The sequence below is a fragment of the Phyllostomus hastatus genome, unplaced genomic scaffold (genome assembly GCF_019186645.2).
Source record: "Phyllostomus hastatus isolate PE091 unplaced genomic scaffold, TTU_PhHast_1.1 phas_scaffold_200, whole genome shotgun sequence".
NCBI lineage: Eukaryota > Metazoa > Chordata > Mammalia > Chiroptera > Phyllostomidae > Phyllostomus > Phyllostomus hastatus.
The window spans coordinates 8,397,588-8,425,578 of NW_025334016.1; the positions used below are offsets into that span (position 1 = coordinate 8,397,588).

The window sequence follows — 27,991 nt, forward strand, 5'->3', positions numbered from 1 at the left end:
ACAATGACGGTGAAGATTAAGGTCTAGGCTTAATAGCATTAGTTTTTTTTCTGTTCCAAAGCTACAAATACAAATTTAACCCTGTTGTCTTTCTAAAAAAATGTGTAAAGTTGTGCCAAAAAGTTTATAAAATCATTAGGAAAAGTAATTTACAGGTTGGCTGTACTAACAGTGGGGTGCAATGGTATGTCTGGTGAACCATGATAGCATGGTATCAAGTTTGGCCCAGAAAAGTGACTTGCCAGTATTGACATGCCTAAAGCAGACATAGCACTATGACAGCACCATGAATGATTTCATAGTACTCAAGAGTATCATTGGACCTGGAGCACTGCATGGTCAGTGACGCAGAATCCATTGTTAGTGAACTATATGTCCTCCTTCTGGTTCTTCGGACTTCATTTATAAATACTATTCTCTTCTAAGAAAAGTGAAGAGATAAAAAAGGAGATAACATCTCTATTTCATTTCGTAGTACCTAAGGCAGCCATGCTCATTCAATAAACTAAACTCTGAGACTAAAAGCCAAATTTCTTAAGCCCCAACCACCTTAGTACATTGATTTCAAAAAATGACCCCACCATACATTCTGGAACCCTATCTCCTTTTTTCTGGACCCTCTCCACACACACACACACACACACACACAACATAGCGATGCATCAAAGGAGGACATTTAGTAGGAAAAAACAATACTTACACAGTCAAAATTTCAAAATTTTGATGATACTCTCTTTTTATTTCACAATATGGGAATAATTCAAATTTTGAGCCTCAAAGACCAAAATATATTTAAACCAAATGTTCAGAAGATGAGCCAGGCCACCATTTTGGCAGCATGCTTCACATGGACAAGTAGATGTTGAAGAAAAATGCCCATGACATGGTTGAAGCTGTAGCACACCCACAAATAGATTCATACATGGTTGTCTAATTTGCATGCATGAGTATAGTGCATTCTCCATGACACCAGTATGTATATGCCTTTTTGAAAGTCAGTGCAGGATCCATATTTGTGCAGGTCTTTAAAAGTCTGATCTCTTACAAAATTTTACCATAGTTTTCTGAGAGAGCCTTCAGGTTACAGATTCTTTATGCCACATTTACTTCCCAAAAGTCATTTCTGAATTATAATTACAGCTATCAGGAGTTCCAGCATCACATAAGAAAATCTGTTTGTTAATTATTTGAAAGTCAGTTAGCTGGCTATGAGTATACCTGACTAAACATATCCACATGCTTGATGCCTGGAATTCCGAATCGGGAACCTTTAGCAGCAATGGCAACTTTAGATCAAATGACAAGATAAACAAAACCAGATGATGTCCCAGAAAGAATTGTGCTGTCACTCTTTTCAAAGCAAATGCTTCCCTAATCTGCACCAAACAGTGACAGCCTGACCCACTCTTGCCTGGGGGCCCACTTTTCCCACTAATGCTGAATTGTTAGAAACCCAAACAACATTCAGTGCCAAGAGGGAAAATGCCTGAATATGAAAAGGAAGCAAAAGATATTGTACTAGGGAAAGGAGACAGGAATGGACAATAAGTTCCCAGAGTATCTCTCTCTGTCAACAAGCATGTAGAGTCTATTACTAGAATATGCAGAATCCTGTGGGAATTGCTGCGCTTTTTTTTTTTTTTTTGCCTTAACTCTTTTCTTGCCAGTCTGATTGGCTGATTGAGCTGCCTTGATCAGAGGCTGGAGGTTGTCTCATCCAGAAGCCGCTCAAAAGCAGATCTCAGGAACCACATTCCTCACAGTGACAGGAGAGGATGTACCGGTAGGTGGCCGTGAGTCTGATGCCCCCTGAACAGCGCAGCCTCAATGCTTTCAGCTTGGAGGTCTGGGGCCGACAGCAGTGACAGGAAGATCGGAAGGGCTGCTTGAGGACAGTGCTGAAGGACACCAAGGGCTCGGACCGTGATGCCTGGCTGCAGTGCCCCTCACACCTGGCGAGAAGCACCATCTAGAGAGAAAAGAGAGGTGGTTACCATATGGGAGATGCCAAAACCCCAGCCATATAGCGCAGACTTCTTTATAAAAACCTAACCCTCTTTGCCAATTCCTGCTGGATTAGAGCAGTGGCTCTCAACTCTGGTTGCAATTTGGAATCATCTGGTAAAACTTATTTTTTAAATGTCAACACCCAGGCCTTGCCTCAAGCCAGTTGAGTTAAAATCCTTGACTGCAGACAACTGTACTTGAACAACAATAAGACAATTTAGAAAAAATAAAATCCTTGAAGACAGAGCCAGACTTTTGTGGTTTTCAAAGTTCCTTAGGTAATTCTGGAGTGCACTGAGAAGAAATGAAAGAGGCCCACCACCTTGATATGCAAATAAAAATCAAAGAACAAATGAAATTTATTCAGACAGGTGAGAATCTATCATTTGCCTAATACCAATTCTACCAGTCTCAAAATGCAGAAAGTCATCCCAAATTAAAATTGGGGAGTAAAGGATAACTAAATTTCAAAAAGAATTTGTTATGTGAAGGGACTTGCTAAACAAGAAGAATTTGGTTTCTGAAGAAGAAAAAGTAAGGGTAACCTGAGTATACTTAGGAAAAAATATTCTAGTTACTACAACTTGAAACAAGAGCATTAAATAATAATGGGCTGCATTTTGGGCCCTGGAATGGCATTTCTGGGCTTATACATTGAGGGAACCTAAAATTTGTGCAATCACATTTTCAGAGTCATTTAGAGCAAATATTAACTCATTCTAACCACATCTATTTTCAAAGATAAGTTAGTATGATAATAAAGTTTGGGCTGAAGTAACAGAAGATGTGTGTTCTCTATAATGGTTCAATGTGATTTTAGTAAACAGATTCCTTGAAGACTCTGACACCAACTACCAAAGTTATCCCCAGAACAATGGACATAAACACACACTCAATATTTTGTGTATAGATTATGGGAACATAGCAGAGGCTCATAAATCCTGCTGTCCTAGGAGTGGCAGTGATATGTGGGGTAGGGTGGGCATCTTGATTCTATTTGGGCACAGAGGGTGAGGAGAACCTGAGATTATTGGTCCATGTTTATGTGGGAAGGTCTTGCTTCATGAATTTCAGAGTAAGTGATGGAGAAAATGTTGCCCTATAATTCCAGAACCAACAATAAGAATATAAAATTTTAAATTTTAAATAAAAGATTAAAAGATACAAACATATATGAAACCATTTGACATTTACTTCATGATATTTTACAAATTAGCAGCTGTTATTAAAAACACACAAGCTATTATCTTTAACATTATTCTATAGGCCAGAATTAAATAACCAAGGATTAAAAGAAAGGAATGGCCTGTCTATCTTTCCAAAAGGAAGAGAAACTAAATTCTGGTAATTATAGATCATTACCTGAGAAGATGCTGGGATGAATCCAACAATCTCTTAGCAACCAATAAGAGAATACAAAACACTAGGAAACAACCAGGAGGGCTTGGTGAAGATAAACTGAACAAAACCTACTGATACATTTTCTCTGAAAGATCAGAGGCAGAGAGAAAATGGCAGCTATAAGCTGTTTTAGTGTATTAAAACTTTAATTCTATCCTACTTGCTCTTTATATTGATAGGTGAAACAAACATGATCTGAAATGTTTTGAGAGATTGTGCCATAGTCAGTAGTACCTGGGCCAATCCTTGGTGCCACCTCTATCCCTCTAATGAGAGGAAAGTCCAAGATCTTCCCCAGTCCCTTCTCCACAATTTACCACTACATGGGAAAAGTTCCTTGACATCTCATTTTGAAGTAGTGTTCAATTTACTCACTAATGCAGATCATCTATTAGGAATATCAAACAATTATTTAAAGAATCACCTCCCAAAATGGAGTCTTTAGAGATCCAATTTCAGTCTGGATGGATATAGTGAACCTGTGCCAGCAGACTTAATTCAGAAGCAAAGACATAGTAGTGCATCATCTCCAAATGATACGCATACAGGTGAACCAAATGTAGACCTTGAATGGCCAGGCAATTAGTTTTAGTCTGTAAAACGACAAAGTCAACAATGTAGGGCCATTTACAGAAGAACTAACCTGATAGTGATTTCATTAAAAGTTTTCAGGGTCTGAAGCTCTGCCTTCAGCTCATTCTGATGGACAAGAACTCCAGCACTGAAGACCCTGGGACCACCTCCAATGGGCCCCTCTTTCTCAGGAGCTGGACTTTCTGGGCAAGGAGAATGCACAGATGTATAATAAATACCGTCAGGGGTTGCCCCCCAGACTTCAGAATAAAGTTCAAAATCCTGAGCAGGCATTAAGGCCCTCTCTGACTTGGATTTCACATTATCTTTCCAATCTTTCTTACAACTATTCTCATTCTCATCACCCACTCCCTATTGTGATCAAGCTTAATTACTTACGAGTTCCTGGAACTATACTGAATTTCCTTGCTTCTTGATTTTGCTCATGTCTTTCTATTTTATGAATGCCCTTTCCTCCTAGCTGTGCTTAATGAAATCCCAAATGCCTTCCATTGCCAAATTCAAAGTTTCTCTCCTTGAGAAAGAGACTATGAAACAGTTATTGGGCCCTCAATATTCTCAACATATACATACATGCCAATCCTCTCTCCAAGAAATGTATAGTATATAGATCTTATCTCAAAACTGAAAACTATATAAATTGTAACTGTGTTTTGTGTATGTTGGTTGCATATGTAAAGTGGGGAGTTTGTTAGATAAGATCCATAAACGACTGTTATTAAAGAATGGAAAAAAATAAAGCTCTCCAGGTTCACTCTTCATATTTCACATTTTAGTCTCTGCCATGCATCATTTATGTTACAGATTTAATGAACATTTTCTGACCTCTTCCTGGCCAGAGCTTCTCAAACTGTAATATGTATGTAAATCATCTGGGGTTCTTGTTCAAATTTACAATGTGATTGAGTAGTTCTAAGTGAGACCAGAGATTCTTCATGTCTCAAAAGATTTTATTTGATGTGAGTATTGTTGGGCTGATATCCATACTTTCACTAGGAAGGTCCTAGGCCTATTAAAATTTGAGAGGCTCTGCTTCAGATGGATCACCAGATAGTGATCATTTAGCTAATAATAATGGAAGATAAACTTTATTGAGTGTTTAGAACATTTAATCTTATTTAATCCTCAGAACAATCTTATGCTAAAATTACTACATATCATTATCTGTATTATTGTTACAAATAAGGAAACTGGGGCTTTAGAGAGTTTAAGTATTCCATTGTGTAAATGTACCATAGTTTTTTGATCCATTCATTTACTGATGGGCACTTAGGTTGCTTCCAGCACTTGGCTATTGTAAATTGTGCTGCTATGAACATTGGGGTACATAGATTCTTTTTAATTGGTGTTTCAGGGTTCTTAGGATATAATCCTAGCAGTGGAATTGCCGATTCAAGATTCTGTGCAGCAGAAAGAAAGAAGGAGCTCCTACCCTTTGCAACAGCATGGATGGCACTGAAGAGTATTATGCTAAGTGAAATAAGTCAGGTGGTGAAAGACAAGCACCATTTGATCTCACCTTTAACAGGAACCTAATCAGAAAAATGAACAAGCAAGCAAAATATAACCAAAGATATTGAAATTGAGAACAGGCTGACAGTGACCAGAGGGGAGAGGGCAGGGGATAATTGGAGAAAGGGTGAAGGGTTTACAGGAACAATTATAAAGGACACATGGACAATAACAACGTGGGGGTGGAAATTCGAAGGAGGTGGGGAGGGCTGGGGCGGTGGGGAGGGGTGGGGGCAAAGGCAAAAAACTGTACTTGAACAACAATAAAAATGTTTTTAAAAAAGAGTTTAAGTAACTTGCTTAGACTCACATATCTAGTAAAAGGCAGTGTTGGAGAGAAACTCAGTTCTGTCTAAAAGCAAACACCAGGTCTAAATCATTATACTATCCTGTCTCCTGAGGTTAATATGTTTTCCTGAGTCATAAGCCAACTCACATCTTTCTCTAATGTACTTTGACATGCTTCTGGGAGCCCTAACTATATATAATTTCCATGCAAGTTTGAACTTTGTCTTATGGACTTTTTGGGACACGTCATCACCACCTCCAAGCTTATGCAGAAGTGAATCTTCTAAGATTCATGATAGTCCTACATAATACCTCCTACACTACCAAGATCCTTGCTCAGCTCCATCCCCTCATGATTTGGGGACTCCCAGGGACTGTCAGCAATTCACTGGGTAGTACCACACCAATTCCTAGTCAATTCATCCTCCAACTCAATAAACCTTTGACACCTACAAACATCAGTTCACCTGCCAAAACACAGTGGATCCCAGTTTGTGGCTGACATACATTCCTCATGCTTGGGTGACTTGGCTGTGTTCTAATAACATGGGAGGACTCCTCTATATTTTGAACTGCATTTGTGTTCTTAATGAGGAGTGTTCACATTGCTCTATTATCAAATCAGGAAAGGAAATTCTTATGACAATAAGCCTACATGGGGCTCCACCATTAGACAGTGTGTTCAACAGCTGGTTATTGTGTGTAATACTTGTTGACTTCTTGTAGCCCAGGTGGGTGACAGATACATGTTATCCTCCTTGGGTCCAGTTTAATTTTCATTATTTTATGTTTACCAAACAGGTGGCCTGATGCTAGGAAGCTGGGAAACTCCTCTAGCAGTTGCTTTGTATTCCCCCAACCTTGGTGTCACTTGGCTCCAGCTAGATGTTAAAGCCAGTTTCTTCCAATGTGAACAGAGCTGCCAGAGTGCTTGTTCAAGAACAGGTTTCTTCATGCTATAATATGATTTCCATGTGCTCAGGGTAAGAGTAATAAAAAGGTCCTTGGGCAATAATAAAAAAACAGTATAAATGATTATATATAATGTTTATTGAATGTTTACTAGGAGCCATGCCAAGTCCTTCATATGCAACTTAGTTCTTAATAAGCATTTCAAAAGGTAAACTGTCCCTATTTTACAAATTAGAAAATAAAAGGCAGAGGAAAAGCTACCAACCTGAAGACACAAAGCTGTACAATGGAGGGCCAGACCATGTGAAGCAACACAGCCAGACTCCTGAGCATTTTCTCCTAAACACAGTGCTATATCATTAGGCCATGACAATCAGCCTGTCAAGCCCTCAGTTCTCATAAGATGTTCAAGTTGGTCATGGGTAAGTTCAATCTACATTGTGAGGGTTGTAGTCTTCTGTGGTTCCTGGGTCCAGACCAAAGAATGCACTGGAAGCCTCAGGGCTCTGCTCTCTCTGGTGACCTACCATAATTCTTAGACGGTTATGTCTTTTCTGCAATACACAACTATCTTCTGAATGAGAGAAAACCCAAACACAGATGGTTTTCATCACCCTTTGTTGAAAGACTTATCACCACCAAAGTCACTTTCCTCTTCTGTCATGTGGAAACCCATGAATTTCTGGCTCAAGTCATGACTGACTAGGTGCCTCCATAAATATCAGAATAAAGATGCATGTCTCCCTTCCTCAAATAAGGGTTTGGCTATTTTACCCCAATTGAGTGAGAAACATATTTTACCTTTTGTCAGCAGTGAACACTGTACACTTCTTATTCTATGGCACTCCTTGAAACACCCAGGCCCTTTCTCCTCAGGAATAAGATTTACCCATGATTCTCCTAAACTTTCCCTTACCAATAGCCTCAATAAATGACTATTCAATTCGCCTCTAGGGATCCAAATTGACCTTTATACTGACCATGCAAGGCTGAGGGAATAAGCAAAATTGCAACCAGGAGAATGAAACAATGTGTATGGGGGAGATGGTGGTGGTGGTGGTGGTGAGAGCTCTGATAGGGTGAGTGAGAACTCTGCAAACTTCAACTGGAATCTGGTACCTTTACTTCACAACTCAGTAGGGCATGAAGAGGCCTTTGCAACATGGAACATTTCCCTTCCCTCTCTTCCCTGTTTACTTGTAAACATTTTGAGAGCCAAAATTGTCTTTTAAAATTTTTTCTACCTCCAGTAGCCACAGTGCCTGTACATAATAGGCATTCAGTATACATTTGTTCCTTTTAAAAAAAATAACTCATATCTTCCCAATACTTAATTGAGTTATAAACTCATTATTTCTGACTCCTTCATTTCTTCTACCACTCTGAGCTTCAGTAGCACCAGTAGGACATGGCTTGAGAATCCTAATCACTACCTCCCAACCTCTAGGCTCAGTCCTTGGCATGCCAAGTCCCTTTACTCTGGGAATTTTCCTAGGATTTGTCCCCTGAACCCTTCCACTTCTTCTCTTTTGTTGAAGCTCCTGTGGCCCTTCAGAGTTCAAACAACCTTATCTCATGGTTCCACACTCCTGGCCTGGGGTCACCATCTCCAACTCCTCACCCAATTCAGACCTCACAGACCTGCCCCACCAGCTTCCTTTCCCAAGCTCAGTTCCTAAAAACCTTTCCTGACCTGAATCCAGAAATACCTCTCCTCCAGTCTCTCTTGTCTCTACTCACTTGAGAAAGGAGGTCAGACAGCAAGATCTGTTTCTCTTTGACTTTTATCCTTCCTTTTAGCACCCAACACAGTGGCTTACATTTACTTTGCTCTTCTGCACACTCCCACCACCCCTACCAAGTTTCTGTATTCAACATGAACCACAATGAGGTTTATTTTCCTAATCCTTTAAGGCTATAGGAGATCCCAGCAGTTATTGAGGTCACAGTAGTGACTGAAATAGAAAAGTGAGTCTAAACACCTGTCCAGTTTATAACTTCATCATCAAGATTATAATATCATTTATTAATGCCTTTTATATGCCAGACACTGTGCTGGATGCTTTACAAATGTTATCAACAAGATTCATGCCCATACCTTCAGGTAGACAGCAATAGCTCCATTTTACAAAGAAACTGAAGCACCAAATAATTACCCCACTTTCCTCACCTGTCAAACTGTAAAGCTGGAATGTGAAAGGAGTTTTTTCTCAAAAGTCTGGGATGCCTCAGTTCCCTTAAATATGCTGCAGACACCTCATTCCCACTAACTACTGACATTTTGTCTGTTTGTTCTACAGCCTTTACTCACCTAGAATTTCTTGGAAGGTTGTAAATGAATCTGTCACTCTCAGAATTGTTTGTACCCCATCCTAGAAGGTACAAAACCACTAAACAACAAGACAACAATCACTAAATGCCAGCAGGCACATCCTAATGTGTGTCCACATTGACCTCCCTAGTGGACCACTGCAGCCAGTATTTTCTGTCTGATCCCATCTCAGCTTTTTCCTGAATTACTAGGAGATAGGCAACAGACCTCTGGGACTGGCCAGCTGCAAGTTCAGGGATAGGGGAAATAGGCGGTTTCATAAAAAGCTCTTGAAAAGGTTCCCTTCCCTCTCTCCCCCATTTACTTGTAAACATTATGACAGGCTAAACTTTTAAAAAAAATTTTGTGCCTCCAGTACCTACCACCGTGCCTGCACACAGTAGGCATTCAGTTTTAGTTCTAGAAAGATTGCTGATGCACTGGCTGGTGTAGCTCAGTGGATTGGGCATGGGCCTACAAACCAAAGGGTCGCTAGTTCGATTCCCAGTCAGGGCACATGCCTGAGTTGCAGACCAGATCCCCAGTGTGGGGCACATGAGAGGCAACCACATATTGATGTTTCCCTCCCTTGCTTTGTCCTTCCCTTTTCCTCTGTCTAAAATAAATTTTAAAAATCTTTTAAAAAATGAAAAACAGGTTTTTTTTCCTGGATATGTAAAGAAAATCTAATTCAGGAAAGGTCTGATTAATTGAGATTCTGCCAGATATATTTTATGGCCGAAGAAGAAAGGTTTATAATTACAAGCACATTTACATAAAACTATTGGTATATTTGGGATAGTTTAGGATGTTTGAAAACAGATTGTTCCCATGAAAGTACAAATGTTTATCTTACTATTTACCATAGCATTCTGGAAGAAACAGAGGTAAACAAAGGTATGCTAAAGTCTGTTTCTAGGACTCATGCTCAAGCACTGTGAGTTTATTGGGTTCAAGTTAATGACATCTCTTCTTTGACCTTCCCTTAACTAATGTGATAATTGTTAAGGCACTCTGCTATCATTTCACCAAATATTTCCAAAGTATTCTTTCCTTTTTTATTCTGCTTCTATTTCTCTGTTCTTTCTTATTATCATGTTGACAATTTCTTTGAAATAATTTTAATTCATTTTTTTAAAGGATCGTGATTATGGAGGACAATTCAACAGAGGGAGAAATCATTCATGGAATAAGAAACACTAAATCCTAGCTAGTGCTATACAGTGGTGGGAGAGAAGAAGCTAATAATCACTCCAGTCAATTTCTGAGCAATCAATTATAAAAAACATCCCACCTTTGTTTAAACATTGGTTTCAGTTTTTTTTTTCTTAAAAAGGAATTGCATCTTGCAATTTTTTTTTTATTTTTAAAAACTCTAACTGTGCAAATAAGAGACCGAACATTTTTCTTGGTAGAAAGAGAACTTTGGGACAAATATCCTTTGTGCTTGGTAACACTTAACTCTTTATTTGTCACAATCTTTCTCCTTAGGTCTATTTTTTCCCACAGTCCTAGAGCTTACTAATATAATGATTTAAATGATTTCACTCAAATTCTGGTCCTGCCAGACTAAAACAAGTCATCATCATTGAGCTTTAATCAGACAAGTTATGGAAATTTTAAAGGCAGACAGAAGTTTTAATGTTTTCAGATGGAGGGTAAAGAGATTTACTTATATGGTCTTAATTGTAGTGGTTGATAGTACAGAACCTTCTTAATTATACTGGTAATTAAAAAAAATACTTGCCATATGAGAATAGTGAAGTGGTTTTAGTCTCAGGACTAAAAGTGAAAATCTCTGAGGTTGTCCTAAACGAATTCTTATTTACCAAATGTGGGCAAATTTCATTTATGTGACTGCAGCAGTGACAGTCATGAGAATTCTCATTCTGAGTCTGTTCCCTACTACGTGCCTCCCTTCTGGGTGGTCCATGTGGCTGCTCACTCTCAATGACCTTTGAAGCATGCTATTCTTTCCCACAACTTGTCTCAACAGTGAGACATCAGTTGCATAAGTGCTTGTGCAAAAATCATACAATCTCCAAACAAGAATGATTTGGATAATCAATGTAAAAATGACAAATGATCAAGTTGCCATTTATCTTTTGAAGTCATTTTAACATAAATGTGGAAGGTGAAGAAAAACTGGGACTACAAGGCCAATGACTAACTGTTTCATGAAAAACTCTTTGAGGAGTCCCTCAGGAAGTACATTTCACTGCTCAATCATATTTCTTGCATCCCCTTCCTCTTTATTGCCAGTGGTGGTAGAAGGTATTACAATAACTTGTAGACTATTTTTCTTTCTTGAAAAAGGACTCTACCACTTATAAATCTCACAACCTAGGATGAAATGCTCCCCTACTATCTTGTGTTTAGCAACAATTTTATTGTGAGAACATTCCAGCCTTTTCTATTGGCTTCGAGCAGACTGAAAAGAGAGAAGCTAGCTATATGTACACATGCTTAATTAGGCAGCTTTACTGACAAAAATGCAAAGCATGATAAGAAACTCTAAAAGCATGATTCTCCCACAAGATGTGTGGACCAGTTGTATAGCTCAGGTTTGCATTATCATCATACTTCTCTATCCCTTGATAAAGGTATATGGTTTTTATCCCTTGATAAAGGTATATGGTATTACCCTCACAGAGATCTTTCTCTTACCTTTGAGTTACACTTGTATAGTGGGTGACTAATAGAATCGACATAGTGGTGCCTCATGCAGCGTCGAGGATCTGAGTCCATCATGAAGGAGGTATCCGTTTTGCTGTCTGTATCTCCCATTAGTGCCAGCAGGGAGAGCATAGAAAAGGATGCAGCTAGTACATGATTTCTCATTGTTGTAAGGAAAAACTACTCAAGAATAACAGCAGAGGGAGGCAGAGGACTAAAAATGAGAAATGCCTTCACCTCCTAGGATTCAGTTCCTTCCAAGGGCAGGATCTGGCTGAAGCTTTCTGGTTGTCATTGTCCTTTGCATGCCAGAGTTTTGTCTTACTCTTTGCACTTGCAGTCCATCATCACTGTATCTGCTGCACAGCTGGAATGAAAACAGAAATTATTTCCCCCTGAAAAATTTACTGAGAAAAAAACTAATGGAACCCAGGAAGTATTGAGTAGAATTTTTCTATGTGATTTCGAGTAGAAAATATTAGTTTCTAAAGTGTCGTTAGCATAAACTGTCATCCACTCCAGATCGCCTCCATAGCTTATGCTACATATTTATAACCATTTTAGGGTAGAAAAAGTGGTTTAATGGAAGCACATATTGACTTTAATTGCTGGAGTCTATGTTCCTATGAGCAAAAATACTTTGAACCCGCTCAGTGGATTGAGTGCGGGCTGTGAACCAAAGTGTCGCAGGTTCGATTCCCAGCCAGGGTACATTCCTGGGTTGCAGGCCATGACCCCCAGCAACCGTACATTGATGTTTCTCTCTCTCTCTCTCTCTCTATCTCCCTCCCTTCTCTCTCTAAAAATAAATAAATAAAAACTTAAAAAAAAGAATACTTTGAACCCATGGTAAAGATTAAACATGTGGCTGGTGGTGTCTATTCAGTTTCTCAGTAAGCTTTGATATTAACATCAGCTTACAGAGAAAGAGAGGTGAAAGGTCAGCACTAATGAACACAGGTCATGTCCCATGGGAAGAAAATACATTTTCCAATTCCAAGTTCATACCCACCCACTCACCACCTAGTTTTCCATTTCTGTGTTCTGCGCTCATCCTGTTTTTGTTTAAAGCCCCAATGTTACCCAGCATCAATGACAAACTGCATCTGAAATACACATTAAGCTACCTGGCCTCCAGCATGGCTAAGGCAATACTTGTATTTGCCAGTACAGTCACACATTTCTGCAGTCTTTGTAGCCTGAGCACATGGTGTAATTTGAGAAAATAAGTGATTGTTGGAGCAGTAACTTACCAAAATGGGTTCATACTATACTGGTTTTCCTGAAATTTGCTTTGTTCCTTTAATCATATACCTCTTAGACAAGGGGCTAGGGTCCAGAAATCTCCCCAAATCACCTCACTAACCCCCAAAGCATGGCCAACATTGATGCTTTTTATCATAACAGAAGACAAAGAGTATGAAAAATATCTTGAAAAATTTAGGAAAAGTGGGGGGTGGGGCTGACATTACATCCAAAACAAAAGGAACATGATAATCAGAGCTTCAGAAAAACTTTCAAACATTTTGGATAAAAGATTGATTTTTGTTCATAGTACAACACTTTTTAAAACTTCCTACTCATGGACAGTCTGAATAAACAGGGCAAAGTATTGATGAGATCAAGATTAGAAGTTTAAGCCCATATAAGTCAATCAGTTTTGCTCTAATAGAATGGCTCAAAGCCAACTTAGCCTCAGTTAGCTGTCTGTGAGTGTAGGGCAGGTGATCCCAAGCAGAAAAGAGTGTGTGACATAGGGCTATTTCAGAGCACAACATCCTTGGCAATGGCAAAACCTCATCGTGTATGTTTCAGGGAAGTTCTGTAAATTGAAGGAAAAGCAGGAATCAGTAATATGGGGACCCACCTGGACTCTAACACTACCATTAATTAGCAGGGGGACCTTGCATGGGTCATTTAAACTGCTCTAGCCCCAGATTCCTCACCTTTGGAGGAGGAGAATTGGAAAAGATGACAAATGCATTTCCCTATTGCTCTAAAATGCCATTACCTGATAACTTATGGACTCAGTTACCATCATCTCCATATGCAGAAAATAATCCTAAACTTGTGGAGACTATCTTTTCATATAACTTTGTACCCTTCTCCTTTATGTGTATGCTAATGGAAACATCTCATTAAAATTTATCAAGCCTCAGCTGAAAGCTCCAAGTTGGCAAAGAATACAGAAGAACATCTTTTGTTTCCTTTTCAGCTTCATAGTCTAGGTTTTCCTATGCACGTTAAACTGAAACTCACCAAGACTTCAGTTCAAAGAGACAGTATCTTTTCTTTTTTGGGGGGTGTTCTAAGTTCAGAGGCTACAATAATACTGACCATTTCCTGAGTTTTAATATGACTATATTATCCCTAGCAGTTATCTGTCTCTTTGAAGCCTTAATTAGTCTCAGAAAGAAAATTTATTAGATTTCTGCTTTCACCACTCCAGTTTACAGATATTTCCCCCAGGAGTCAATGGCAAAGGGATGAAGGTAAAAACAGACATTCTACTCCTATCCCTCCTTCCCCACTACCAGCACCTTGTTTTCAGAGCCATGGTCAGAAGGCATGGTCAAATGAACAAAGCAAATGAAAGAAAAACATGTATAGCATGAAAGCAAAAAACAAGCAAGAGCTTCAATAACAAAACTCTCTCTCTATATATGGATGGTTGTATTTGTTGACATTTTATCCAAAAAAAATAACATATAAAAATATAAATAGCCCCTAAACAGAAATGAAGCACAGACTTATAGAGAGCAGGTTGACAGTTTTGGGTGGTGGTGGGGATCATTGGGGGTGGAGGGATCAAGAAAATGAACTCATGGGCATGGACAACAGTGTGGTGATTGTGAGGGATAGAGGGTGGGTGGAGATGGAAGAGGGTATCAGAAAGATAAATGGTAATGGAAAAAATACAAAAAAATAAATTAAATTAAAAAGTAAAAACAATAAAAATAAAATAAAATAAATAAAAGTAAATAACCCTTAAACACGGAAGATGGGTATGCTCACTCATCTAAGAGAAATGAAAATTAAAGTACTCTGAGATATCTACTTTGTTCAACCAATCAGATTTACAGATTACAAAATCTGACCATGCACCTTGTAAACAAGGCTATGGAAAACAGACCAATTCTGAAGTAGTACAGTATAAATCAATATAAATTCTGTAGAGGCCAACCTGGCAATATCTATTAAAATTGCAAATGTATATAACTTAGATCCAGGAATTCGACTTCTGAGAATTATCTTATATGTGAGATCATGTAAGTGTATGGATAGTCACTATAGCATTGGTTGCCATAGCATAAAATATAGCACAATATATCCATCAATAGGATACTGGTTAAATATATTATACAACATTCATACAATGGAATACTATGCAACTATAGAAAAAAGAATGCAGAAGATCCAAGTGGAACATTTGTGAGAGCTATGGTGATATATCCAGCTTCTAGGCCAAGATGGGTCATGGCAAAGACCTCAAGAGTCCTGGAAAGAAAGGATGAAATAAGAGATCTGGAAAAAAGACAAGAGAGAAAATGAAGAGCAGGACACATTAAGCAGCATCTCCAACAAAAAGAGTGAATATCTGGGATTTCATGATACATTTGGATCCCTTATGTTGGTTTCTTTTTGTAAAAACTTTTTTCATTAAACAAAAATTCTCTGAGAAACAAAAAAACAAGGAGAGACAGGAATATAGATTTGTGTCTTTTTGCATTTACATGAGGAAGTTCTGGAAGGACACCCAAGAGACTATACAATTAGTTGCCTGTGGATGTTGGAGGACAGGCATGGGAGAAAAACTTTTCAGTCTATAGCTTTTTTATTTGTAGATTTTTGAACTTGTGAATGTATACCTATCCAAAATTTTACTTAAAAATAATATTTACTCTTTTGAAAGCTAGTTTTAAAAATAATAATTAAGATAATGAATGTTTAAAGTCTGTGTCAGTTTTTTTAGTAGTATATTTTTTCTTTTCTTTAAAATAATTTTTATTAGTTATAGAAACAAAATTATAAATATACGTTTTATTTTATGTTTACTTCATATCTTTTTTCTATGCATTTTTTTTGCATCTCTCCTATATGTGGAACCTAATCAACAAAACAAACAAGCAAGCAAAATATAACCAGAAACATTGAAATAAAGAACAAACTGACAGTAACCAGAGGAGAGGTGGGAGGGGATAATGTGGGAAAAAAGAGGAAGGGAAATCAAGGAACATGTATATATTTTTATTTCTTATAAATATGGAAGGACAAGCCAGTCTACTCTTTGTTCTTATGCACTACTGCCACCTAGTACCAACATCCTGAATTGCAAGCACAGTTAATTTTTTTTCCTAAAAGGTGAATAAAATATTTTTGCAAGCAAATATCATGAAGTTTATACTGATAAAGAGACAGTTAACATCACACAAAATGTAACTGTATTATGTGATTTTCTCTTTAAAGATAAGTTGAACTCAGAAGTAATAATAAAGGTAAAGTATAAAAGAGTGACAGAGGAAATGTTGCTGCACCACTAATAATAGACTTTTCATTTCAACACACAAAGCACGGTACTTTTTGTTCAGTTTTGATATTAGCCTTTGAAATAAGAATGCAAGAAACAATATAAATGTGCCACAGAGCTTACAGAACTTCAAAACATAAAGGTAAGATTCTTGCAAAATAACATTGGGATTTTGACCTTAAGTGTTCAAACTGAATAAGTCAACACTGTTGTGTTAAAGAAGGAATAAACATAATGCTTAAGAAAAGAGGGATATTAAGTTGAGTTGTCCTAACATTGTGTTGGTCAGTATGTGAATTGGTGAGAATGTGCAGAGTACTGAGGGAAATGCTCACAAAGAGGAAAATTAGAAATGAAGGAAATTTATATCATTTGAGATTCTGACTTTATAAAAGTCTAAGGGTATCTGAGGGAGAGACCCAAAACAGAATTATCTCCTAGAGGGTAGGCCCCTTGTAGTATAGGAGTGTTCTAGGAATCCATCTGCATCAGTGTACCAGCTAGCATTGTTGTGAGAGACTGCATCTTGGTTCAGTGAATTTTTTTGAAGACTCAACTTGTTTGCCCATTCCATGATGGGTGATTTATGAGTGCACCTGCCCACACCACACTGAGTGTTCAGCAGTTTTCTACCAAAAATGCCATGGCCACCATGCCCTACCCTCCTTATTCACCCGATCTCACCCCAAGCAACTTTTTTGTTTGTTTGTTTTCCCAGATGAAAAAAGTCCTCAAAGGGAAATATTTTGCAGATGTGGAAGAAGTGAAGTAAAAAAAAAAAGCAGAAGCACTCAAGGGCATAAAAATTGACAAGTTCAAAAACTGTTTTGAGAAGTGGAAAAAAAGTATTGATAGATATATTGCATCAAATGGAGAGTGCTCTGAAGGTGGCAAGTTTAAACATGTAAGAATACACAATTTTTTAATAAATAAATTCCAATTTTGGTGGCCCCCCTCATAGGGCTGTCTTATAAGAGCTTCTTTCATTTTTCTCAAAATTTAATTCTAATTTGTTTTTTAAAAGATTTTATTTATTTTTAGAGAGAAGAAAAGGGAGGAAGAAAGAAAGGGAGAGAAACATCAATCAGTTGCCTCTCACATTCCCCCAACTGAGAACTTTGCCCACATCCCATGCATGTGCCCTGACCAGAAATTAAACCAGTAACCTTTTGGTCCTCAGGATGACACCCAACCCACTGAACCACACCAGTCAGGGCTGCTTTCATTTTTTAAAAGCCATATACCATAAAATCAAATGCTGCCTATCAAGACTTAGAACCTCAGCCCAGCAAATGATGGATTAAATGAGAGAATGACTCTCTTGTTGAACTCAGTAGCCCTGGGGCTGCTCTGTACTTTGGGTATAATCTCTGAGACATGGACTTGGCCTGTGTACAGAGCCCACATTCTAATAGCTCCAATGTGGACCTTTTGCTAGCAGGAGAGGCATGGAGTTTGGTGTGCCCAACTTTGGAGCTACCCTCCAAATGATACCAGCGGAAAAGAACAACTGGTGCCCTGATTTCCCCACCTGTCATCCTCAGCGAAATAATATAGCAGAGCTTACAGTGGGCCCACAGCCTCCTGGGTGAGAGATGGTGTTATGTCCAGAAATCAGTTCACCCTTGGGCTGACCTTCTGCCTGGCGGAGGGTAAAGTGCTGATTTCTCACAAAGTTATTCTAGCAACAGGCTAAAACAAGTGGCATGTGCCAAGAATGGCCTTATTCTTGCCCTGCTTGTCAGACAAGGGATGATGGTACTCCAGTATTCATTTCCCCCTGCACCCCCTCACACACCCAGGGCTCTTTTCAGTGCTAATATATGGAGGTGTTGCCTTCTGTGGTTTCTTTTAATAAGCATTCATTCAACACATTCACTGAGCACCTACTATGTGTCTGTTGATGTTCCAGGAGATAAAAGTTAAAGGTTGGGGAAAATAATAGGTCCTACCCTAATTCCTTCTTCCAGCTCACTGCATCTACCAGTACAGAGTCTTGACCTGTTGTTTTCCTGAATCATTCTTTGGACACATTGATAAACTCCTTTAACATCTAATTTGTATCCATCATGCACTGCATCATTTCAAAGAAGATTAAGTTAAGTAGATAAATTATAATGACTCTGGAATGGCATCAGTGTAACAGACAGAATTATTTTATATTTATTATAATTTAAAACAATCATATCAACCATGAGTAAGGTAATAATGGCAGAATGTAGAGCTTCTCTCAAAGAAATTGCTCCCCACCAAACTCAAGGATTTCAGTGTAGAAGAAAGCTTGCCCCTAGACAACACCATACTAGGATTAGAAAAGCAAAAAACTCAAGGTCTAATCAAAGAGTGTGAAGTGCTACGTAACCCCTTCCCAGGAACTCAAAGAATTCCAATTGGATCTAGTCAACTAGATGCCTTGGAGAATAAGTCAGATGCCTCCTCCCAAGGCACTTAATTTATAAACTGTAAACAGCATGTTGGATTCTATAAAGCATCCCATGCACTCAATGAATGAGTTTTTAATAATAAGATGATATTATTCTTATCTGGAAAGCACATCAGTAGCAGCCAAGAAGACAAGCTTGGGCTGACCATGAATGCTGCCAGGCCCCCAACCTGCCAGCCTCAGGTAGCTCCAAGGATGGGGAGCCACAAGGTCAATGGGGAGGGTGCGGCTCCTGCCCCTGTTGTGTCATGGTATCTACACTACAATCAGAGGTTGAAGAAGCATGTGAGGCCCCCATTGTGCCACCTTAGGAGAGAGAAAATTACATCCTTGTAATTAAATAGTACTCCTCCAGTCTGGGATAGGACTCTCTGTTCTCCTAATCTGCATTACTAGCCAAGCATGGTCAAACTCAGCAGTGATGGTGATGGAGAAATAAAAGAGATGGGAGAAACAAAAGGAAAGGGAAAATATAGCTCAGGAAAGAAGCAGTAAATAACAATCCTGAGGTAATCAGGGGTGAAGAAAAAGGACTGGGACTAAAGTATAATGGTACCTTACCACTCATCATTAATCCATTCTGGAACTCATGATGCATTTTCTCTTGCAAGGTGCATCATGACTCACTGAAGTTCTAGCAAGTGTGACAAGTCCTGCACAAACAATGAGTGCTGAAACATTTTTTTCTTGTCAAAATGCAACGAGTACAGGGTTTGATGAGTTCTGAAGCTAATGAGTACTGAGGTACAACTATAATGTCTTGAAATAAGTCAATTCTCAAATGGACCCACCTGTGTATATATGTCCTCAGATTGAATAAATTTACTGTCTGAGAAGGGAGTGGTATAGGACGACTCAACCCTAAGACTGGCTAAAACTTAAAATTCTGATTTTCAGGAAATCAGGGGAACCTTTCATTGTTATCTAAACTCCCACTTACTTACAGCTTTTATCTTTTTCTCCTCAAACCTATTTCTAGACTATGTTGTTAGTATCCCATTTCCCAGTGTTTTACACTCATTTTCCAGAAATATTAGATAACTAATCTGCTATATTCTGAAACCTAAAGAGCATTCTACTGTTGCCTGGTATGGTAGAAAGAAGGCTGATCTGAGGAACCTCAAGCTTTGAGTTCTACCTTCCCATCACTGGCTATACAATCTTGAACAAGTGAATTGACTTCTTTGGAACTCAGGTTCCTCATTTGCAAAATGAATGGAATGGTCTAGATGCTTCTACGACTACCAATTTCTAACATTCTCTAACAATAAGCTTCTCAGAGTATAGCATCTGCTTTGGAGCTACATAGTCTCCAAATCAATGCTATAGAAAGAGTTCCTTCCATACTCAAGAAGTTAATGATTGTGGAAAAGTTTAAACAAATTCTCATGTTGTGCCCGAGGCAACACTGAATGCTAAACTATAAGAATTTTTTCCTTGATAAGGCCATATTGATGGCCTGAAATAAAAATAGCCCTTAAAATCAATTTCATTCATAAATTAATAATATGTGGTTAATAATAGGAAGCCATTTGTGAGGATATTTTACCAGTTCTTATTTACCTTAAAGTTGTCTTAAAATGTATATGTAGTGTTTTTCCAGTGTCCACCAAATGGGGAGAGAAGAAAGAAATAATAGTTAATCATTCTAGAATTAAACTTCTTTCATTTGGTGATGATGATGATGATGATGATGATGGTATAGGCTGAGTTCAACACTCCTAAATGACTGTTATTCTTAAACTGAGGCTGAGACACAGATCCTCATGCCCAAATGGAGCCATATGTAATGTTCTGGTTCAAGATAGAAGAGGAAAATTAATTAGAAGAGTTGTTCTCTCTGCAGATATAGAATGAATAAGGTTCTAGTTGTCTAGAGCAAGATACTCTGCTATGTGTGGAACCTTTGTGCTAGGGATGGTGCATTCTTGAAGCCCTGGACTGGAACTTAGGTGTAAAAGAGTTGCCCATTGTGTATGGCTCTTGGATCCTGTGCTGGGCTTTTTTGGGTTTCTATAGTTTCTATGCAAAGACTCACTGTTAACGGTTGACAAAATTAACGGACTTTTAGAATACAAACCTTGCATATATTGGAAATGACCAGGTCTGATTACCCATGGTCAAAAAGCACAAAACAGTTAAAGACTTTTCCTCCAGTAGTTTGGATTATTTCTCTAAATCTAATGAGCCCACTAAAAGTTGTAACTGATTTGGTGACAAACTGTCAGAAAATGCCTGTCTACAGTGCCACAAATCAAAAATAGCCCTAAACATGGAATCCTCTTCCATCCCTTATCAATAAGTAATAAAAATAGGGAGGGAGAAAGCCACAGAAGAGAAGGAAGAAATATTATTTTTCATTCTCAAAATCTGCCACTGCCCTCTCAATGATTTCAAATAGCACAATTTCATCAGAAAAGGTTCCTTTCTTTTCACCCACTTCCTCCTAGGAAGGGGGTTTCATGTGAGGAATGAGGCACATTTTAACCACTCACCTTATGTTAAACCCTTTGGAAAGGAAACAGGAGAATTTTGAGATAACCAACCCAGGGACTCAGTCCTGCAAAACACATGGATGTACTCTACATGTAGAAAAGAAATGGTGGCCAGGTGTTTTGGGGACCCTGGTGCTGATGTAATTTGACACTGGTTCTGCCAGTGGACTGCAGCCTCTGGAGCCTTAGGAGAAGAAAGGTGACCAGTGTTAGCTCAGGGTACAAGCTCCTGTTTACCCTGGAGCCAAATGAGTATGTTGGCTTTTCTTCAAAGTGTTTCCATGCTACATTTGAATCTTCTCACCCACAGCAATGTTTTGGAATGATGAGTAGTGACCTCACCTAACAGCTGTAGAGCCCTTAGTTAGAAATGAGACATAAACAATAGGGGCAATATAGTCTTTCCATACCTTTTCTTTCCAATGGTAGGATTTGAATACTGAATTCAGTGTTATTGCAATATGGAACACTTGTGCATGCAGACCTGTGTCAAAGGGGTAAGGTTAAAATAATATCACATTAAAACATGTTTCCAAAAAAATAATTCCTTGTAATAACTCTGAAATTATTGGGCTGTTGTTTTTCTGTTTGTATCTTGCTTTGTTTAAATAACATATATTATAACTATATCTTTTGGTTGCTAATTCTGCAACAATTCTCTTCTGCTGCCTTTAGATTTCAAAGCTCAAAAAAATTCAATTCTGAAAAGAAGTAATTTCTCATAATTTGAGGGAAAAATCATAGGAACGTATCAAGTTCTAAAATACCACCTTGTATTTGAAAGAAAATTGAACTTTGAATAAGGACTGACTTTCTTTGATTCTTCCTATCTATTAGAGGAAGAATCTATACTTTACTTAGAGTTAAAGATTGGATATTTTTTTCACTTGAAGAGTGAACCTTCTTTTCTAACATCAAGTAAAGAAGGCAACTTCAGAGTTCAAACCCCTGTTCCTGGGAGTGAGTAGGTAAAATTAAGGGAAACTTTCCTCTCTGAAAATGTGCTATTTGAAAATCTACAATGGCAGATTTTGAACATCAAAAATAATCCTTTCTCCTCTCTTTTGTTACTTCTCCCATGAGCTGCTTTCTTTTTATCTTTATTCCCTATTGATGAAAGAATGGAAAGGAACTCCATGTTTAGAGCTATTGTTGGTGTGTGACACTGCAGAAAGGTCACCCTAGAGCATTTTCTGACAACTCATCAACTTTCTTAAATGCATTAACCTGTTGCCCTTTCATTTTTAAAGGATACTGCAATTGGTTGGATCACAGCTTAAAAGAAAAAGTTGGGATTAAGCCAGTCCCCTTGGAAGAGAGAAAATTGTATGAAAAATTCTTAGCTTTTATAGAAAAACAAAAAGAAAAATTATCTAAATTTAATAGAACTAAGTTTAATACTCATGTGCAGATTTTGACATGAGGGTGAAATGGACCTTAATTGTATGAATTCCTGATTATAAGCACTGGGGATATATCACCAACTGAAGTTACTCATTTTTTGAATTTTTTGAGTCAGCACTCTTTCTAACAAGAAAGTTGTTGTCCCAGAATGTCAACCCTATCCAGGGTGTTACAGTCTGACTATTGAAAATAGATCTGGGGGTGTGATTCTTAGCAATATGTGCTCATCCATCAGACTCTGAGACCCTCTGAAGGGAACAGTAAGCATAAATGATACTAAGCAAACTATAGAGAGGCACACAAGAAAAAAAGCTCTGCAGATGTGAGGGCTAGTTGGCAACAGAAAGAATGCCATTGGCACAAGATTCCTCAAAAACTCAAATGTGTAGGTGTTTGAATTTGCAGCATGCTACCTGCACAGCCAAGCCAGCATTTATTTCAGCACCAGCTTCTCCCATACTGCTATACATAGATGAGAGTTTCAGAAGGATTCCCCACTCTTTGTTTTCTCTTGGAATCAAGCATGGAAATTCATGGTTGCTGATCTGATGGTTAAGGAGTGGGTACTACCAGCTGGAATGTTGCCACTGGCAGGGCAGACAGGAAAATAGGAATGCTCTTAATGAAAAAGAAAACCTTTGATGGACAAAAGAGTAGTTGTATTTTTACCCTCTCCCTTCATGCTGCCAGGCATCTTTAAATAGATCCTCTAGCCTAGGGACTTGTATGGAATAATTCATATTAAAACCCAAGAAGTGGCAGAGGAGGGGAGTTGGTTCTTTCTTCTCTTTCTTTTCTTTCCTTTTTTTCTTCTTGTCAAGCTAACAGGAAAAGACTCATTTTAATTCAACTGTGTTATTTTTTTTTCTTTGGGTCTTTTAATGAACTTTATCTAATTCAGAAAGACTACCAAAGCTCTTAGGGAAATAAAAGTAATAGGAAGCTGCATTGTAGATTGCTCTTTAATACCTTTTGGTCCCAAGGACATTAGCAGCATCTTTTAAAGATGCTGCACAGAGGAGGTTGCATGAGGCTCTTAAATGGGAATGTCTAATTGAAAAGTCCAGTTCTTTCCATTTGCAACTCATAAACCAATCCGTTGTTCTGTGTTAAAAGAAGAAAAAAAAAAAACTAGAAAAACTCCTCCCTGTCTCCCCAGCCCCATGCATTTTTAGTTCAGCTTAACCCAAGATCCATTTCTACCCTCTCCCTTTTACCAAATGGGTTTCATAAAGACATTTAGGCACATGTTAGTCAAATTAAAAGTCCTGTTTCTCTTTCTTTTTCCTTAGTAAGAGAAGAATGTGGGAAGGACGGAGAAAGGGGGCAAGGCAGGGCCTAAGGATCCAAGGAGCTTTGTTTCAAGTCTCTTGTCTCTTCCTCTGAAAGAGAGAATAACCAATTTTTTCTTAATGTAGGCCTAAGTGCATCCAGGCATTCCCATAGCACTCCCACCCCCAGCCCTTTGCCGGAGATGTGCGGGTCACTGTGATGGTATGCTTGTCCCTGCCAGCCCGGGTCACTCCAGCCCTGCTCTCAGCAGCCTAAAGGGCAGCTGAGCCATGAGGCTGCTCCTCTCTCTGAGTGGGTTAAGGGTCAGGGATCCAAAAGCCCCCCAATTTTATCAGTCCAGCAGAGCTACTGCCAAGAATGACATCCTGGGAATACTATGGAGATGGGGAGACCTCAAGGAACAGGACCCAGGCTGTCAGGAAAACAGGCAGAGCAAAGAGTAATCTCACAATGAAAGGAGCTCAGGGGAAGGGAAAAGGGGGCAGGGTGGGGGTGGTGGAGAGCAAAAGAAAAGAAAGTCCACATGCCACCCAGGATGATTCCAGAAAGGGCTGGAGGAGGACTTGTAGGAAACAAGTACCCAGACATGGCACTGCCAGTCTAGCTGGATTCTTTTCTGAATTAGATTATGCGAAAGAAAGAGGGGAAATATATAGCCTGCCAGCTGTTCAAAGGCTTACAACCTTGCTTTTATTGTCCGGGTAAGTTGGTGAGGTGGGGCATCAGAGGAATTCCAAACATACCATCCAAGAAAAATTTTAATATGTTCCACAGTGTCATATACAAAGAGGAAATGACAGCTGATCAGAGCCATGGCAGGCCACAGAAATCTGGGCCCTGGAGCTCATCCACCCTAACATGGCCCAACTTCCTTCTGCTTTAGCATTTCTCAGTCCTTCCACCTGGCTCCCGATCCTTTCTGCTCCCAGTGGCCGAGCCAAGAGGCCTGAACAAAGTAGCACTAACTGACTTGTCATGGGAAGAGGTGAGGGTAGGCTAGAAGGTTGCTGGCCAAGAAGCTGAGGGCTGGCTAGGGTGAGTCAGGCACCACAGGGATTCAGAGGCACTTTATCTACCTGCTGGGTGTAGGGGGGGGTATCATCTGCTGATAAGGACCAAATCAAGGACCCTAGTGATGCTGTCTTCAGTATTTTTGCTAGTATCCTACCTGTGTCAAAAAACAAAAGACTTGATTATTTGAAAGCAACATTGTATGGTTCTGATGGAGACCTAGGTTTGGAGAACAACTTCTGGCAACTTTTTTCCAGGGGCCTGTTGAATTTAGGTCAGGCCCAGAGGTCATTGATTTTGATCCTGGAAGTTGGACAAGTAAGTGGTGGCAGATAGTGACTGCATCTTCACCTGTACATGTTTCTAATTCAATGATTCATTAAGGGCCCCTGATGTCAGCTTCTGAGTAGATTTCAGATAAAGACAATATGTGACCCTTTATAAAGGGTGCTCAAGAGAGCAGAGAAAAGTTAAACTGCTCTTTTCCCACTTTCTTCTACATATGCAGGAAAGATCCAGGCCATGATAGCTATGCAAGTAACTTGTACCCAGGATCTGCTGATAAGGGTCCAACAGGAACCCCTTAATCATAAATGAAAAGAAAACCCATTGATAAGTGGCAATCATTTCAAGTAAATCAGAATAATAAATATTTTAAATGATTTATTATAATGAGGTCATTGCCCAGTTTACCCATTGGCAAAGCCCATTTCAGTTCCAAAATCTAACTGGAGATAACATATAGACTGAGAATGAGGGCATGGGACAATGTCTCACCCATCTTTGCACCCATAACACCTAGCATAATTCATTAAAAAATGATGGAATGAATAATTAACCAATAAGAATAATAGTACTTGAATTGTTCTTGTAGTGGACTAAAATTGCGACCACCACTGGTGGCTATAATTCTAAGAAACTCACCACATTTTTCAAGGGCCCAGGAAAATAAATGAGTTGGAAATTGTTAAATGTATTGAAAAATGATTAATATTCCCCTTGACAGTGTTGTTGGAACTCGAATTAAGATTGAAAACTCCATAGGCGTGTTTCCATCTGTGGGTGTTAACTGCTTGGTACACAGTCATCAAGAAGGCCTCAAACAGTTTCCCTTCACCTGAACTAAATGTATTTTAAAGTAAATGACTCAAAACATTGTATTTTGTGTTCAGACACTCTTATGTGATAATCTGAATAATAATTTAAGAAAATTGTTTTGATTCAGCTAAATGCCTTAACAGCAGCACTTTTAAAGAAAATCACTAAAATTGTATAGCAATAGAATCCATAGCATCATTAAAGGCTTTCTCAAACAGTGAATACCCCAAAGTTGTAAATTAACTCATTCAAAAGCCATATTTTCTTTTAATAATGCCTGCTAAGCTATTTATTAGAGAAAATCAGAAAGGTTCTCCATAGATCATGTCTCTGCTCCACACTGGACATTGGTTGATAGAACCTTAAAGTTATTTTCAGAAGCCAAACTAGTGAGGAGAAAATGGGTAGATGTTTGCTTTTGGTCTAAACACACAATCAAAAAGCATTCTGCAGTCCCCCACCGTATTTTGTTGACACCCAGAACCAACACTGCATTTTAGGCATCTCTATGTTTTCAAATGCACCTGGTATTTAATACTATATGTTGGAGCAGTTTGCCAATACCAGGTCATTGTAATTGAAATATACTAATAATATTATGACTGAAAACAGGCATTTTTCACAGCATCCATATTTGTTATTAATAACAAATAACAGTTGCAAAGAATAGAACATGGAACTCTCATCCTGCCAAATATCCCCCAAACCACCCTGCCTCCCAGCACCTGAATCTCAGTAGGGAAGAGAATCTGCCTCTTTTATGTGGGTTTATCTAGGCTCCTTGATTACAAAGAGCCTCATTTACAGGACATTCTGAGTCATTAACATTCTGTACACATTCAAACTTCCCGTCCCCCAAGAAAGAGTTATGTTCAGGCCTCCTAAAGCCCAATTGTTCCCTCAAACAGAGAACTTATATTCAGGAGATTAAAAGAACCCTCTGAATATTCCTCAGGTAGGAGTCATTCCAATAGGTCCTAGTCCTTGTGCTGATGACAGCATCCTTTCCCTGTCACACTACTTAGACAGTGTAGCATCGGTCCTGCTGCAGGGACAAGCAGACTACTAAAAATAACCCTTTGCAATAAGGCCAAGGCAAACAGCATGCATTTCCTCAGAATTTTTGCCCAATCAAAATCATATAGTAAATCCATCCTCCTCTCTTGTCAGTCAGTACTCCTGGCTGCATTTATGGAAGCAAAGTACTTGCACTTTGGGAGAAGAGTGCAAAAGGAACAGAATCCTGCAAAGCATGACACAGAAAGCTAGAAGTAAATATTGCCTATTGTTTGAAGTCATTCTAACCACTCTGGGAGAGCCCTGGCAGGAGATCAGCAGCATATATAAAGTAGTAATAAAAGTAAACAGTGTGCGTTTAAACTCAGAGGTTTGCCAGCGTTAATAGTGTCCCCATTGTAAGAGGGATGAGGACAGTGGGGAAGATACTGGGGAATCGGGAATCCATGTCCCCAAGTTGTTGCTTCTCAGTCTCCTTTCACATGGTCAAATATAAGAACCATTACAAAGTTACATCCAACTACGCAGAGAGTTTCAAAATCAAATCTCTTTAAGTCCAACCAAAAGAGATTTTTCTAACCTCTCTGTCAGGCTCCCCTGCTCTGTCACAGACGTAAAAGACCCGTTTAAACCACACACACATACACACACAATGCTAGCATGCCACAGATCAATGCAAATTAAACTAAATTAATGCAAATTTAAGTGGTATTTAAAGGTTGTCTCTTTGTCTGAGAGGAGGGTGAAATGCTCCGTTTGGAAAGAAGTAATTTCCTAGGCAAGCCGTCAGCGCTTGTTTTCCTGCTTACCTTAGGGGAAACGTAGGGCTCCTTTCTTTTCAGACTTTTCTGAGAGCTAGAAAGAGGTCCTGTTACTTCCAAATGCTTTTGTTCTTCTGTCCCTCTGTCACATGGCTTGCCTTTTATATTTGCAACACACAAAAGTTAGGACTGTTGTTTAAGCGACACAGGGAGAGAGAGAGAGAGAAAGGGAAAGAGAGA

At 38.8% G+C, this 27,991-nt stretch overlaps 1 protein-coding gene across 1 annotated transcript; it reads right to left on the bottom strand.

Moving 5' to 3' along the window:
- Window positions 1-779: 779 nt before the first annotated feature.
- Window positions 780-27,991, bottom strand: LOC123832779 (norrin cystine knot growth factor NDP). Its single transcript, XM_045860593.1, has 3 exons — window positions 27,800-27,991; window positions 11,693-12,068; window positions 780-1,969 (listed from the first exon to the last, which is right to left on the bottom strand). Exons 2-3 carry the CDS (start codon window positions 11,864-11,866, stop codon window positions 1,742-1,744), a joined length of 402 nt encoding a protein of 133 aa, XP_045716549.1. The 5' UTR covers window positions 11,867-12,068; window positions 27,800-27,991; the 3' UTR covers window positions 780-1,741.

Excerpts from the sequence above, each read along its gene's own strand:
- LOC123832779 (XM_045860593.1), bottom strand. The coding sequence starts at position 11,866 with ATGAGAAATCATGTACTAGCTGCATCCTTTTCTATGCTCTCCCTGCTG. Across the intron at positions 1,970-11,692 it reads TATACAAGTGTAACTCAAAG|ATGGTGCTTCTCGCCAGGTG; the intron begins GTAAGAGAAAGA and ends TTTTCTCTCTAG.